General features: G+C 42.4%; 1 protein-coding gene across 2 annotated transcripts; it reads left to right on the forward strand.

Moving 5' to 3' along the window:
* Positions 1-2,616: 2,616 nt before the first annotated feature.
* Positions 2,617-14,967, forward strand: LOC115157816 (uncharacterized). 2 transcript variants are annotated; one of them, XM_029706225.1, is made up of 3 exons: positions 2,617-3,374; positions 3,471-3,570; positions 7,471-14,967. In XM_029706225.1, exon 3 carries the CDS (start codon positions 7,549-7,551, stop codon positions 14,308-14,310), a length of 6,762 nt encoding a protein of 2,253 aa, XP_029562085.1. In that variant the 5' UTR covers positions 2,617-3,374; positions 3,471-3,570; positions 7,471-7,548; the 3' UTR covers positions 14,311-14,967. The 2 variants fall into 2 exon arrangements, with proteins under 2 accessions (XP_029562085.1, XP_029562086.1); XM_029706226.1 differs by having other exon boundaries at positions 7,475-14,967.
* Positions 14,968-15,211: the final 244 nt, after the last annotated feature.

A 15,211-nucleotide genomic window follows, 5' to 3' on the forward strand; every position in this document is an offset into this window, starting at 1 on the left:
GGTCCGATAGTCCAGGATTATGAGGAAAAACATTAAGATCCACAACATTTATTCCACGGGACAAAACTAGGTCCAGTGTATGAATGTGGCAGTGAGTAGGTCCGGAGACATGTTGAACAAAACCCACTGAGTCGATGATGACTCCAAAAGCCTTTTGTAGTGGGTCTGTGGACTTTTCCATGTTAATATTAAAGTCACCAAAAATGTGAATATTATCTGCCATGACTACAAGGTCCGATAGGAATTCAGGGAACTCAGTGAGGAACGCTGTATATGGCCCAGGAGGCCTGTAAACAGTAGCTATAAAAAGTGATTGAGTAGGCTGCATAGATTTTATGACTAGAAGCTCATAAGATGAAAACATTTTTTTTTGTAAATTGAAATTTGCTATCGTAAATGTTAGCAACACCTCCGCCTTTGCGAGATGCGCGGGGGATATGGTCACTAGTGTAACCAGGAGGTGAGGCCTCATTTAACACAGTAAATTCATCAGGCTTAAGCCATGTTTCAGTCAGGCCAATCACATCAAGATTATGATCAGTGATTAGTTCATTGACTATAACTGCCTTGGAAGTGAGGGATCTAACATTAAGTAGCCCTATTTTGAGATGTAGTTTTGCCCAACCTAGGTCGAGGCACAGACACGGTCTCAATGGGGATAGCTGAGCTGACTACACTGACTGCTAGTGGCAGACTCCACTAAGCTGGCAGGCTAGCTAACAGCCTGCTGCCTGGCCTGCACCCTATCTCATTGTGGAGCTAGGGGAGTTAGAGCCCTGTCTATGTTCGTAGATAAGATGATAAAAAGATAACATCTCAAGACATCAGTCAGGAAGTTAAAGCTTGGTCGCAAATGGGTCTTCCAAATGGACAATGACCCCAAGCATACTTCCAAAGTTGTGGCAAAATGGCTTAAGGACAACAAAGTTAAGGTATTGGAGTGGCCATCACAAAGCCCTGACCTCAATCCTATAGAAAATTTGTGGGCAGAACTCGAAAAAGCGTGTGCGAGCAAGGAGGCCTACAAACCTGATTCAGTTACACCAGCTCTGTCAGGAGGAATAGGCTAAAATTCACCCTACTTATTGTGGGAAGCTTGTGGAAGGCTACCCGAAACGTTTGACCGAAGTTAAACAATTTAAAGGCAATGCTACCAAATACTAATTGAGTGTATGAAAACTTCTGACCCACTGGGAATGCGATGAAAGAAATAAAAGCTGAAATAAATAATTCTTTCTACTATTATTCTGACATTTCACATTCTTAAAATAAAGTGGTGATCCTAACTGACCTAAGACAGGGAATTTTTTAAAGGATTAAATGTCAGGAATTGTGAAAAACTGAGTTTAAATGTATTTGGCAAAGTTGTATGTAAACTTCCGACTTCAACTGTACCTGCTGGAGCGCGTGCTACGGGTGGGTGCTGCTATGGTGACCAGTGAGCTGAGATAAGGCAGAGCTTTACCTAGCAAAGACTTATAGATGACCTGGAGCCAGTGGGTTTGGCAATGAATATGAAGCAAGGGCTAGCCAACGAGAGCATACAGGTCGCAGTGGTGGGTAGTATATGGGGCTTTGGTGACAAAACGGATGGCACTGTGATAGACTGCATCCAATTTGCTGAGTAGAGTGTTGGAGGCTATTTTGTAAATGACATCGCCGAAGTCAAAGATCGGTAGGATAGTCAGTTTTACGAGGGTATGTTTGGCAGCATGAGTGAAGGATGCTTTGTTGTGAAATAGGAAGCCGATTCTAGATTTAATTTTGGATTGGAGATGCTTGATGTGAGTCTGGAAGGAGAGTTTACAGTCTAGCCAGACACCTAGGTATTTGTAGTTGTCCACATATTCTAAGTCAGAACCGTCCAGAGTAGTGATGCTAGACTGGCGGGCGGGTGCGGGCAGCGATCGGTTGAAGAACATGCATTTAGTTTTATTCGCATTTAAGAGAAGTTTGAGGCCACGGAAGGAGAGTTGTATGACATTGAAGCTCGTCTGGAGGGTTGTTAACACAGTGTCCAAAGAAGGGCCAGATGTATACAGAATGGTGTCGTCTGCGGAGAGGTGGATCAGAGAATCACCAGCAGCAAGAGCGACATCATTGATGTATACAGAGAAAAGAGTCGGCCTGAGAATTGAACCCTTTGGCACCCCATAGAGACTGCCAGAGGTCCGGCCACAGGCCTTCCAATTTGACACACTGAACTCTGTCTGAGAAGTAGTTGGTGAACCAGGCAAGGCAGTCATTTGAGTTCATCTGGTAGAAAGGTATCGTTGGGCACGGCTGGGTCTTCCTCTGTAATCCATAGTGAACTGTAGCCCCTGCCACATGCGGCGGGTGTCAGAGAGTAGTATGATTCCTCCTTATTCCTATTTTGTGCTTTTGCTCGTTTGAAGCGTCATTTTTTCATGACATCGAGAAAACAGAAAGGTGTCATTGTTTTTTTTGTTCTCGCAAACATGTTTTTAAATGTAAAAATAATCCAATGAGTAATCTAGTTTTTCAAAAGTATCTATAATCTGACTATAATATTTGTGCTGCTAACGTAATTTGTTACAGTTACATTTTTTTTGTAATCAGATTACATGGAATTGATTACATACAATCAGCTACTGCTCAACCCTGAATGAAAGTGTGGTATTGACAATAAAAGGGGGAAATTGATTAATTGTAGGAACGATTCAAATCTAAATTTGTCTGCAGGATTACAAGAGCTATTGAGCTTTTCACTGACACCTTTATGTGTGTACTAATCAAGTCCTTATTTTCCTTACCAAAGAAATGATGAAAGTTCCACCAATGTGGTTGAACAATGATTGACTAAATGGAGTAAAAGTTACTAGAAACTAGATGCCTCTCACTTCAATCTCACTGAAACAACAGAAGCTTCAAACACACAGACCACACAGCTTATCCCAGTAAACAAAGCACGGACAATGTGTGTGTGTGTGTGTGTGTGGGGAAAACCAAACCCGTCATGGTAATCAGATGCCATTTGTCTCTCATTCTCCGCTTTAAGGAGTGTGACACTTGTGTGGATGACTCAATGAGCTATGTTTGATACCTTGTTTGTATGGCGAGACCATGGTAGAGACAAGTGAGTCACAGACTAAAAGCCGTCACCCCATGAGTCCAACAGGAGCTAGAGACTACTCCACTCAACCCCTCACGTGAATAGCCACTGTAGTCTTTGAAGGCGCTTAAAGATAAAGCTAGCATGCTGCTATGGACACATACTCTTAGATACTAAAATTAGTGTTACTGCTCAGTTTGGCCACACCGTCTTCTGTGTCTATTTCGGTAGCAACTCTTCCGTGCTTAGCTTTTAGGGTCCTTTGCCCCGCTGCATTTACCGCATGGAACTCAGGGCTTGAGTAAGTTCAAGGATTTATCTTTGGTTATTTATTTATTCAAAGTAAACTTTTTTCCTGCTTGTAAACTTGTTACTCACGCCTACGATTTTTTTGCAGGTGCCGTGGATTCATCAGGACTTAAGGATTTTTCCTCATGACCCCCCGCTGTCTTGATTTGACCCGTACCCCAACCAAACATGGAATACACAATCAAAAGGTAAAGCCGAATTGTATCTTCATTAATGGTAATAACTGTCCAAAGCATGGGAATGTGAGGGGATGATTGGATCACATAGTCATTTTTTTACGTGTGGGGTGAAGGGCTCACAATCTGAACCTTCTACCCTAATACCCAAACAAACATATGGCACATGTACACGACAAACATGTCAATATTTACTTTAAATTTTTATGATAGCCATATATATATATATATATATATATATATATAAAAACTTCAGTTGGTATATATATATATATATATATACCAACTGAAGATTTTGTCCAAATTGTGCACTTTTATTGAAGTCCAAACATTTTATCAAAGTTATGAGGTGGAACTTTGAAGACGGTGTTTGTTATATTGCTGGCACTAACTACATTTACTGTATATTACTGTACCTTAACTGTATAACACTGAATATACTTACCTTGGGGTGTGATAGGTGGGATAGATAGCCTCTCTACTCTTGTTTCTCCTTTGGTATTAATACACCAACTAGAGGCTGGGAAATCACCCTGCCTCTCTAACTGGTATCACATTATAAGCACTGGAAAATAGCTTAGCGCTGGCCAAATTCTCCTGGAAAGTGAATGCATTCTTTCATCTCAGTTACAGTTACATAATAAAGTATATTGTTAAATATTGAGGGCAAAAGATTGAAAATGCATGTGTGTGACTGGCAAAGTTCCGATGACTGTACGCAGAGCTAGGCCTATACATGTCTGGAAAACTGTTGTTGATCTTGACATGATCATGAATCTGAATCATGTTTCTTTTTCTGTGCTTTTGAATCAAGTTTTACTCAGAGGGTTAAATTGAATACAACACTATGGCATATTCTATACATTCAGTACTCTCACTATGTTTGTGTAGCTACCTTTAAGGAGTGTCCCAGTTTTGTAGGAACCATAACATTGACCAATATGCCAATGGTTAAGCTCCCAGTTCAGAATATTGAAATGGGTTAATGATCTATTCTAGTCCCTCACCCAGATAGCTAAACTAAGCTAAGCAGCTGCTGCAAAGTGCACTGTGAACAACGGCGTGATTTAAAGGCATTCTCAGCGCCCCATGTAAACTTATTCTGCACATAAAATGTTTAAAGAGCATTGTGGTGTGTGATTTGCTTATATAAGCTTGACCATCAATCACATTATGAAAATATACACTGCGTGTACAAAATATTAGGAACACCTTTACTAATGTTGAGTTGCACCCCCTTTTGCGCTCGGAACAGCCTCAATTCGTCAAGGCATGGACTCTAAAAGGTGTCGAAAGTGTTCCACAGGTATGCTGGCCTATGTTGACTCCAATGCTTCCCACAGTTATGCTAAGTTGGCTGGATGTTCTTTGGGTGGAGGACCATTCTTGATACACACAGGAAACTGTTGAGCCTGAAAAACCTAGCAGCGTTGCAGTTCTTGACACAAACCGGTGCGCCTGGCACCTACTACCATACCCCGTTCAAAGACACATACATATTTTGTCTTGCCCATTCACCTTCTGAATGGCTCACATACACAATCCATGTCTCAAGGCTCAAAAATCCTTCTTTAACCTGTCTCCTCCCCTTCATCTACACTAATTGAAGTGGACTAAACAGCTGACATCAATAAGGGATCATAGCTTTTACCTGGATTCACCTGGTCAGTCTGTCATGGAAAGAGTTCCTATTGTTCCTAATGTTTTGTCCATTCGGGGGAATATAATAAGTACTGTATATCCATTGTGAAGGTGACCACAGGAGGAAAATAATCCTGCAGCAACAGGAAAAGTGAATTATTGTGTGGATTATAATAAAGGACATTTTTGTAAAGTGGAAATTACTAACATTATAAGCCTTTTTTTTATAAGCCTTTTTTCCACCAGCATCCCACTGCTGGCTTGCTTCTGAAGCTAAGCAGGGTTGGTCCTGGTCCTGGTCAGTCTCTGGATGGGAGACCAGATGCTGCTGGAAGTGGTGTTGGAGGGCCAGTAGGAGGTACTCTTTCCTCTGGTCTAAAAAACATCCCAATGCCCCAGGGCAGTGATGGCACCGTACACACTGCCCTGTGTAGGGTGCTGACTTTTGGATGGGATGTTAAACAGGTGTCCTGACTCTCTGAGGACATTAAAGATCCCATGGTACTTATCGTAAGAGTAGGGGCGTTAACCCCGGTGTCCTGGCTAAATTCCCAAGCTGTCCTTCATACCGTCATGGTCACCTAATCATCGCCAGCTTACAATGGCTCATTCATCCCCCTCCTCTCCCCTGTAACTATTCCCCAGGTCATTGCTGTAAATGAGAATGTGTTATCAGTCAACTTACTTGGTAAAAATTAAATTTTAAACCTCAAATACACCACGAGTTTGCATTTTCTGCAATGACAGGGTGATGAAATTAAGATCCTGCACCTGTAGCATGTTATAATATGCTGTTAACATGCTACCCACATGGTTGTACACAAACCTATGCTGATTTATAGGAATGTTGCAAACAATAACAGTGATTACTTGTTATTGTATATAGACTTATTTTTCTACTATATTATTGACTGTATGTTTGTTTTACTCCATGGATAACTCTGTGTTGTTGTATGTGTCAAACTGCTTGCTTTATCTTGGCCAGGTCGCAATTGTAAATGAGAACTTGTTCTGAACTTGCCTACCTGGTTAAATAAAGGTGAAATAATTAAAAATAAAAATTGTTAAAAAAAATTACCATGTGATGGCCTTTTCTGATAATAATGCCTATATTAGTCTATTAGTCTGTTAGTCTATAGCCTGTTAGTCTAAAGTCATTATTATTGGACTATAGCAGGGTTCTCCAACCCTGTTCCTGGAGAGCTACCCCCCTGTACATTTTTACTTCAGCCCTGTTCCTGGAGAGCTACCCCCCTGTACATTTTTACTCCAACCCCAGTTGTATCTAACCTGACTCAGCGTATCAACTAGCTAATTATTAGAATCTTGTGTGCTAGATTAGGGTTGGAGCAAAAACTTACAGGACAGTAGCTCTCCAGGAGCAGGGTTTGAGAGCTCTGATATAGTCAGATAATAATGCCCATAGACTAACATAGTCAGGATCTTAATTTGATCACCCAGTTGCAGGATAACCTTTTTTCCAATGCAAGAAATATCACACTTGTGGTGTATTTTAGGTTTAAAAAGGCTTCTGAAGTTTTTAATTTCCACTTTGAAATTTCAGACTTGATTTGCCCTAACAAACAAACAAAACAAAATTACAGAAAATGTATCAACCCCTACAAAAATGTCTATTAATTAGTCCACATTTTCTGATGCTGCAGGACTATTTTCCTGCTGTAGCAAACTGGCTGAAATTAAGATCCTACATCTGTAGGCAGTACAACAGATACACTGTAGTACAGGGCATCAAGGACACCAGCTCCTATAAAATCTCAGTATTTATGAGACATGAGGTCAAAAGTTCTTTATTGTCATGCTGCTCATATCCATGGTCATACTTGATGTTTAGGAGATGGTGTAGAAGCATCCTCCTTCCCTTGAAATAGCCTGCGGTATGGTATGTGTTTGTCTGTGGTGTGCATAGCGACAAGATAGTTCAGTTCACACATATCATGGACACAAAGGTCAGAGTGAGATACAGTACATGGTCTACCAAACAATTTATTGTGCTATCAAAATGGACACAGCCCTTTCTATAGTGTTAGGAGGAATCACATAAAAAAACACTAAATCTAGCTTGTAATTTGTAAAAAATTATTAGGCTGATGAAAAAATGCTTGCATCTCAGAAATGCATCGACAAAAGCCTGGAACTTTCATTGAGCAGATACTGTAATGCTTCAAAGTCAGTCACTATACAATCTGTATAAAGCAATTAAGTGCTGCTGTTTCCTGATTGTGACACTGTATGTATTTCCTTCTTTCCCAGGAAGATGGTAAGCTGACCCAACTGGGGACGCTATAGACTCAACCATCTAAAACCCATTGTCAACCATCAGCCATCACCATGACCTGTGTGGAGAAGCGCCAACACGTGAGCCACCGGAACACCATGCTCCACCACCGCTTCCCCAACGGCTTCACTGAGATCTTCCTGGACGAGACGGACCGAGAGGTCAGCACGCTCACTGACCGAGCCTTCCGGAGCCTGTGCATCGGAGACGAGGCCGTGTACAATGATGAGTTTTCATATGGATACCCTTTCAGCTGTCACAAGCCCCTAGTGGAGAAGCCCCTGAAAAAGACTAAAGACGCTGGTAAAAAGCACAAACTCAATGGTGCCAAAGACATTCAACCCTGGAGGCAGAAGAAGAGCATGTCCAACGTGTTGATTAAAAATAGTGATTTCAAGGACACTAACGGGGACTCGTGGGATAAGTCGGCCCTCTTCAGCATCGAAAGGGAACTATCAGAATTCTCCTCAGATTACAAGAACCTCACAACCAAGAAATCAGACAAGGATGCAAAGTCCTCCAAGACTAAAAATGGCCAATCTATTTTCAAGCTGCGGAAGCTGAACATCAAAAACTTTTTCCTCCACAGCGAGTTCAGCCCGTTCCAATCGTGGAGGGATTTTAACCGCTTTCCGTTCAGTCAGGACGGCATCACCTCCATTCTCCCGGTGGTGGACAACCTTCCTAAATGGTACGACTCCCCTCTATACAAACAACTGACTGAGGCACATCGAATAGAAACACTGCATGTGGAGGAGACAGAGCAGCAGTGCCAGAAACCAGTCGAACCCCCTCTTCCTCCTCCTCGTCCTCCACCCAAGGTTCTGCCAAAACCCTCTGCCCCCGAGAAGAGGTCTGCGTCAGACACCTCTGCTAAGGGTGAAACCAACGCCCCCTGGAGGAGAAACAGAGCGAGAGCCAAGAGTGCTGTACCTGTCAACCAACTGGGAGTACTTTGCCCTCCCACTGAAACCCCCAAACTGGTGGAGGAGATTCCTCTGCTGTATAAAAAGGAAGTCAAGTCGGTAAAGGTGAAAGAAGTGGAGAAGCCATGCTCTTTGACCAATACTCCATTCAGCATTTCTCAGCTGATGACACCCGTAATACCGTCCAGACAGGCTACAGACACCTCAGAGATCCTGTCAGCAGTGCTATCTCCCTCTCTCCTCGATCTCCCCCTCCTAGACATAGAGTATGTGTCGCCAGTCATATCAAGATCGACCTCCGAGGTCGTCAAACGAGACAGCTACAAATCTATTGCGTCCAGTTTGTTGTTCAACCTCAAGGATAACAGGAAGAGGGTCAAGAGCAGGTACAGCCCGCCAAAGTTCAAAACCGAACAGGTGGATCGTAGCACTCTGTCTCCAAAGCTGCTGGAACAGAGACTACTCAAATATGCACAAGCTCCTTCTGACGGTATAGCCTCTGGCTTCAGTACACCTGCCATTCTAGCCTCCGGTTTAAGCACACCTCCCATTCTATTAGATGGACTGCATATCTGTAGCCCAGCTGTTTCAGAATCTAGCAATGCTGGTCTTAGGAAATATCTAGATTCGGATATATCAGACGATTACTTGATATCCAACTTATTGCAAACCAAAAGAGAGGCTGCGGGTAGCAGGAGCCCTGGGTCGCCCTTTACACACTCAAAGGTGAACAAGTGCTCCCTGGCTACAAAACAAACGTACCCAACTCTGAACTTGTACAAGAGTCCTGCGAGGCCAGAGATGAAACACTTCTCACCGTCAACGAGTAAGGATACTTTGTCCATTGCCACACACAACAAAGGACTTTCTCTGAATATTTCAGACAAGACAAAGTACCATCCTAGTGCACAAAAGAAAGGGATTTCTCTGAATATACCAGAAAAGCCAGCAAAAGAGATGTTGCAGCGAAAGGAGAAAGACATTGGTGACCAGCCTGTACATACAATAACGAATACAGCACAGAACAAAGTGGCATCTCCCAATTTACCTGCAGCGCAAAACAAAGTGTCGTCGCCAAATTTAACAGACAACGCTAAACAACCAACAAAAGACACAGTGGAATTGAAGGAAGAACACAGCGGTGAACAGACTGTAAATACAAGAGAAGCCATCACAGCTATTAGGGAGACATTAATTACAGCCCAAAATAAAGTGCTGTTCTCGAAAAGAACAGACCATACCAAAAGGTCAACAACGGACATGACAGAGTTAAATGTCAAAGATACAGTTGAAGAGGTTATGAAAGCCGGTTTGGAAGCAATATCCACCGCCAGAACCAAAATATTCTCTCCCAATAGAACAGAAGCTGTAGAAGAATTAACCATGAATAAGAACAACATCGTCAAAACAGAGGCCCCTCAAGAGAAAGATGACAATGCAATTGTAGTAGAGGATAGACATTCGCTTCATTCACTTTCAGTGCCAAGGCCAAGCCACAGACGGATAGAGCGACAGACAACAGGTGAAACATATCCAACTGACAACACACTCACCAACGGATTTATAGAATGTGCGGAAAAAGAGAAAGAAATTATTTTGTCAGAAAAGGAGAAGGGGCCGGTTAAAAAGCAAGGCAGGTTTAAACATATATTTTCAGCGAGACAAAACAACTATATTAAAAGCCAAAGATATGCAATGAAGGAGAGTGGCGAGAAAGAGGAGGATGACGAGGATTTTGAACCTAAAATGGAGGTAAATAATAAGAAAGATGTGGATGAAGAAGTACATTATACAGAGAAGACGGTGCACAAAGAAATGAAAGATAGCAAAAATAAAGTAAGTGACTTACATGCACTGAAAGAGCTGGAGAAGGCTAGATTGGGTGAACGCCTTATCAAGGACAGTGAGAATTTGAACCCCGAACCAGGGATAGATAGGGAGACAAAGGCGAAAAACGATTTAATTTCCAGGGAGCTTAGGAACATCAAAAGGGGTATGCTTTCAATGCGAGGAAACACATTCGCTAAAAAAGAGGCATTTGTGAACAAAGAGAAGGAGCAAACTAAGCATGATGTATTCTCAAAGATAGACAACAACGTTGTTATAAACAAGTCATTGATCAACGACAATTATGACAAGGCTAAAATGGCACTCGAGGAAATCATATCGGAAAGAGCAGAGAAATGTAAAAATAAAGTCTTAAAGAATAAAGAAGAGGATGTCAATACAGTCCCAGGTGAGAACCCTGATGATAGTTATAATGTTAGAGTCCAAGAGCGTAGACAAGCAAGACAGGATTCTATCAGGACAGCAGCAGAGGAGGAACAAAATGAGGTGAGAGAGAGGCTAGGATATCTGAGGGATCATCATCATCAGACACAAGAAATCATTACCAAGACTGAGACAAAACTTGGTGGAAATCAGAGGTTAGATGCCACAATCTATCCTGAAGAAAATAAACTCGCGACAAGACCTATCAGGGAGGAGCAAGAGAATAGAAACATCATCAATAATGTCAGTGACAAACAAAAATACAATATTAGATCCAGCAAATACTCAGCAGAGGAGAGTGATAGAACTGTTGCGAGACAGTTATCTATTGAAACAAGAGATGACACCTCTAAAAATGATGAGGTCGTCAAAGAGGAGAGTCAACCAGACGCACACGTTCTCAAACCAGAGGTACCACCGAGGAGCAAGAAAGGGAACACTAAAAAAGAGGACAGCACAGAGGAAGAGAAAGAATGTGGGAATGTTATGAATATAATTGAGGAGGATATAAAGAATAGAGAATTTTCAAGTAGGGATAGTACTAATGACACAATTCAACAACAAAAGAACACACAGGCAAGAGGCAAGGTCTCAAACAGGGAGGCCCTTGATGCAAAGATAAAAGCAGAAAGACAAACGGATGCACTTGAAACAGAGACAACGACTGAGCAAGATACGCCAATTATACAAAATAATCCCCATATTGGTTTGGCAGAAGAAGACTATTCTAAACATTCAAAGCATCCTCGTGAAACAAATACATCTTTTTCACTCAGAGAAGAGAAGGATAAGGAAATTAAGGCTCTATTAAATGAAAGCCAAACTAATAAACTTCCTATAAGGGAGCCCAAAGCAGAACAAACACAACACAATATGGAACAACAGGAACAACCCTGTGTAAGAAGGAAGACCCCTTTGAAACCAGGCAAATATCATTCAAAACCTTCAAACCAAGTAAACATCACTACTGAGGATGAATCGATAATGGAAAAAGAGACCATGAAAAAGAGTCAAGCAACTGAAGAGTCAAACAAATCAGTTAAGATTAGTGAAGATATTGCAAATGTTGATGAAGATATTAGAGAAACATTAGTGTCTCCGTTGTCAAATAGCAGTAGTATAAATCAAAGTCAACAGGATCGAACCAGTATGTCCTCGAAGTCATCATATTTCTCTGTCGCGAGTTCATTGCAAAGAAACAACGAAACTGACTCAAACATCTATCACTCTTTTGAGAATTTGATTGCTGAATTAGAGGAGGTTGAGGAAGGAGTAGAGGATGTGGCAGAACGTGTGAGATGGGATTTGGAGACAAAGATAGAAGTGGAGTATTACTCTGTAAGTGATCATGAAAATGAGGAAGTTGAAGACAAGTCAGTAATCCCTTCCAGGCGAGATAGGGTAACATCCCGGATGGAGGACAACGAGTCAAGAGCCAGAGAGATGGACAAAAGTGGATGGCTCCAGAGCCCCATGGACAACACAAACAATCAAACGCCAACATCTCAGTCCAATGCCTCTTCACCAGTTCTGGGGAAACCGGCTCTATTCAAAGTGAAAGACAACACATTCAAGCATCATGTCTCGCCTGTAACTAAGACAGTGAAACAGGTTCTGCACAAGACAAACCATGACCCAGCGGAACGTGCACCGTGGTCACCTAGGGAAAGCTTGAGTGGCTCTGAGAGGAGCGAGGAAGATCCTCTCAATCATCTTAAAGAGTCTATTGAAATACCGTCACCCTATAATGTCGCCACCACACCAGACAAACACTTCAAACCCAAAGAGACGGCATCTCCCCACTCTCCACAGTCACCGCTGTCTCCCTCAAAACTAAAGCCCGAACACAGTCGGAAAGGCCAACGTGCGCCATGGTCACCCAGGGAGTGCTTGAGTGGCTCTGAGAGGGGCAAGAAAGATCATCTTGATATCCCTGAACCCCATGCTGCTGCCACCACACCAGACAAACACCTTAAACCCAAAGAGGCTAAATCTCACCACGCTACACACTCCCCACTGTCTCCCACAAAACTGCCCCCTGAAAACACCCCAAAAGGCCAACAATATGGGTCTTTTCTCACAGTCCCTCAGGAAGATTACATACATTCGGGGGTGAGTCCATCGTCAGAAGGGGGGACAAGCACAGTGGATATAGCTGATAACAACCCAGAGGACTCCAAGGTGCAGTCTGGTTCAGTCTGCAGCGGGAATGACACCCAAGGACCCGGCAGACCCCCCGTGGTCCCTCCCAAGTCAGAGAAGGCCCTCCTCAAAGCCATGAAGCTGACCACCAGAAGGATCCGAAAGGAAGAGAAGGGAAGTCAACCACACAAGAGCCGCAGCAGTAGAAGTGATAAAAACAAGAGTGATAAATCATCGGAGCATAAAAATAGTAGCAGTGATAGTATTGACAAGCATTGTAGTAGTAAGAAGCAACATCAGGAAAGGACCGAACACATCAGCCATAGCAGTGAGAAGCACAGCCGTGGTGAATCGGAGCATCAAGGCCGTAGTAGTGAAAAGCACAGGCAGGATGAATCAGAGCGTCAAGCCTATAAGAGTGTGAAGCACCACAACGGTGTACCTGAACATCAGAGCCATGCTAATGAGAAGCCCCCGCAAGAAAAAGAAGAGCACAGCAGTCATAGTATTGAGAAACACAGGCAAGGACGCAGCATTGACGAACAGAGGCATGGTGAATCAGAGCATCAAGGCCGTAAGAGTGATAAGCAAAGTCATGGTGACTCCAAGCGTCAGGGCCGTAGTAGTGAGAAACACAGCCGAGGGATGCAAGAAAAGAGATTCCGCAGCAGCGACAGAGCTTTCAGTGAGAATAAAAGGCAAAACAGTGAGAGATCCACAAGTGAGAGAACCCCGCGTCATAGAGCTCAGAGCATGGACGGACACATCGGTGATAAAGTGGAACAGAGAATTCGTAGTAGTGAGACATCTCCTAGGGACAGACCAGTACAGAGGAGTCAGCATATTGAGAAGTCCATTAGGGAGGAGCTGTCTCAGAGGGGCCGAGCCCAAGAGAGATCCAACAGAGAGAAACCAGAGAATTGGAACCATAGTGTTGATTCCCATGCCAGTGACGTTATAGACTTGACATCCCCTCACCCTAATCTATCCCGCCAGTCCAGTTACACCAGCCAGTTCTCTCGTCAGTCCAGCATCGAGCATGGTTACACCTCCTACCCAATGACCCAACGGAAGTTGCTGCAGGATCCAGACTCGGGGCAGTATTTCGTAGTTGACATGTCCGTCCAGGTCAAAACGAAGACCTTCTTTGATCCCAAAACTGGGAATTACGTGCAGTTACCTGTTCAGCCTCCTGAGGGCCCTGTGTCTCAGGCCTCCACCATGGAGGTGATAACCGCACCTATGGTACTCTACCATGGTTCCTTTGTCCCAGTGCCTGTCTCATCCATCCCATCACAGAAATCCACTGTCCACGCCTCACAGCTGGACCAGGAAGACTTTGAACAAAGGCTGGAAAGGCAGAGGTATAAACACACAAACGATGGCCATCGCTACCTAGAGCCAGTGAACGGCTCCCAAGATCACATGCTAGGGGAGTTCTTAGGCACTGAGGATCTTTATGACTGTATGAGCTGATAGGGATTTTATCAACTTTGTGAGAAATGTTTAACAGAGTTGAAGTGGAGTGTTAATTTGCATTTGTGAATTTGTGGTTTATATGAGCTACTTTAGACTTAATATAAAATTGGCATTTGGGAGTGTCTGACTTCAGGGATTCATGTACGATAAATATATGACTTGTAATGTTATTGATGGAAAATTACAGCTTAAAGAGAAAGGACATGGGTGTTCCATGTTAATATGTATTTTCACACGTAGACATGAAGTTTGGTTATACATTTTTATGTATTGTTTTGTTATTTCATTGATATGTAAAGTTCTGCTTTTTTAGACTTTTTCCACAAGCAGTTTGCCCTCACATAAACACAATTTAGTCAGATTTTTGTATTTATTTAATCATAAAGATACGTTGTGTTTTAATCTACGTTTCAGTAGTCAATATCAGTCAACATGCAACTGAATATTGAAAGTCGCACATTACGTTTCATACTAATATCTAAATGCTTGAAATGCCATTAATGTACATGGCAATGATTTATGTTTTGTAAAATAATTGGAGATACTTGGAAATATGTTTGGCAGTATTTTGCATTGAATGGCTAGAAAAAGCAGGTCTACATTTTGTTTTTGTAAATCATTCCAATAAAAAAAAGATCTGAAGAACTAGGGTTATCCTTTGTTGTTGTTTCATAATCTTGAACTTGTTAAAATATGAAGTGATTTTTATCCATTTATAAAAAGGCCTTCCTTTTCATAGGTAGGCCTACCAACACATGATGACTAGGCCTAAACTGCATTTATACACCATATTGTAATGCTTTTCTTATTTTTTTTTTCATTTCATGGTGAGAGATCATATACAAGTGGTTCCAAACTTTTTTTTTAATCGCGACCCCACCATGTAAAAAAAGTGATG

Source organism: Salmo trutta, chromosome 2, assembly GCF_901001165.1.
Source record: "Salmo trutta chromosome 2, fSalTru1.1, whole genome shotgun sequence".
Taxonomy (NCBI): Eukaryota; Metazoa; Chordata; class Actinopteri; order Salmoniformes; family Salmonidae; genus Salmo; species Salmo trutta.

Excerpts from the sequence above, each read along its gene's own strand:
- LOC115157816 (XM_029706225.1), top strand. The coding sequence starts at position 7,549 with ATGACCTGTGTGGAGAAGCGCCAACACGTGAGCCACCGGAACACCATG.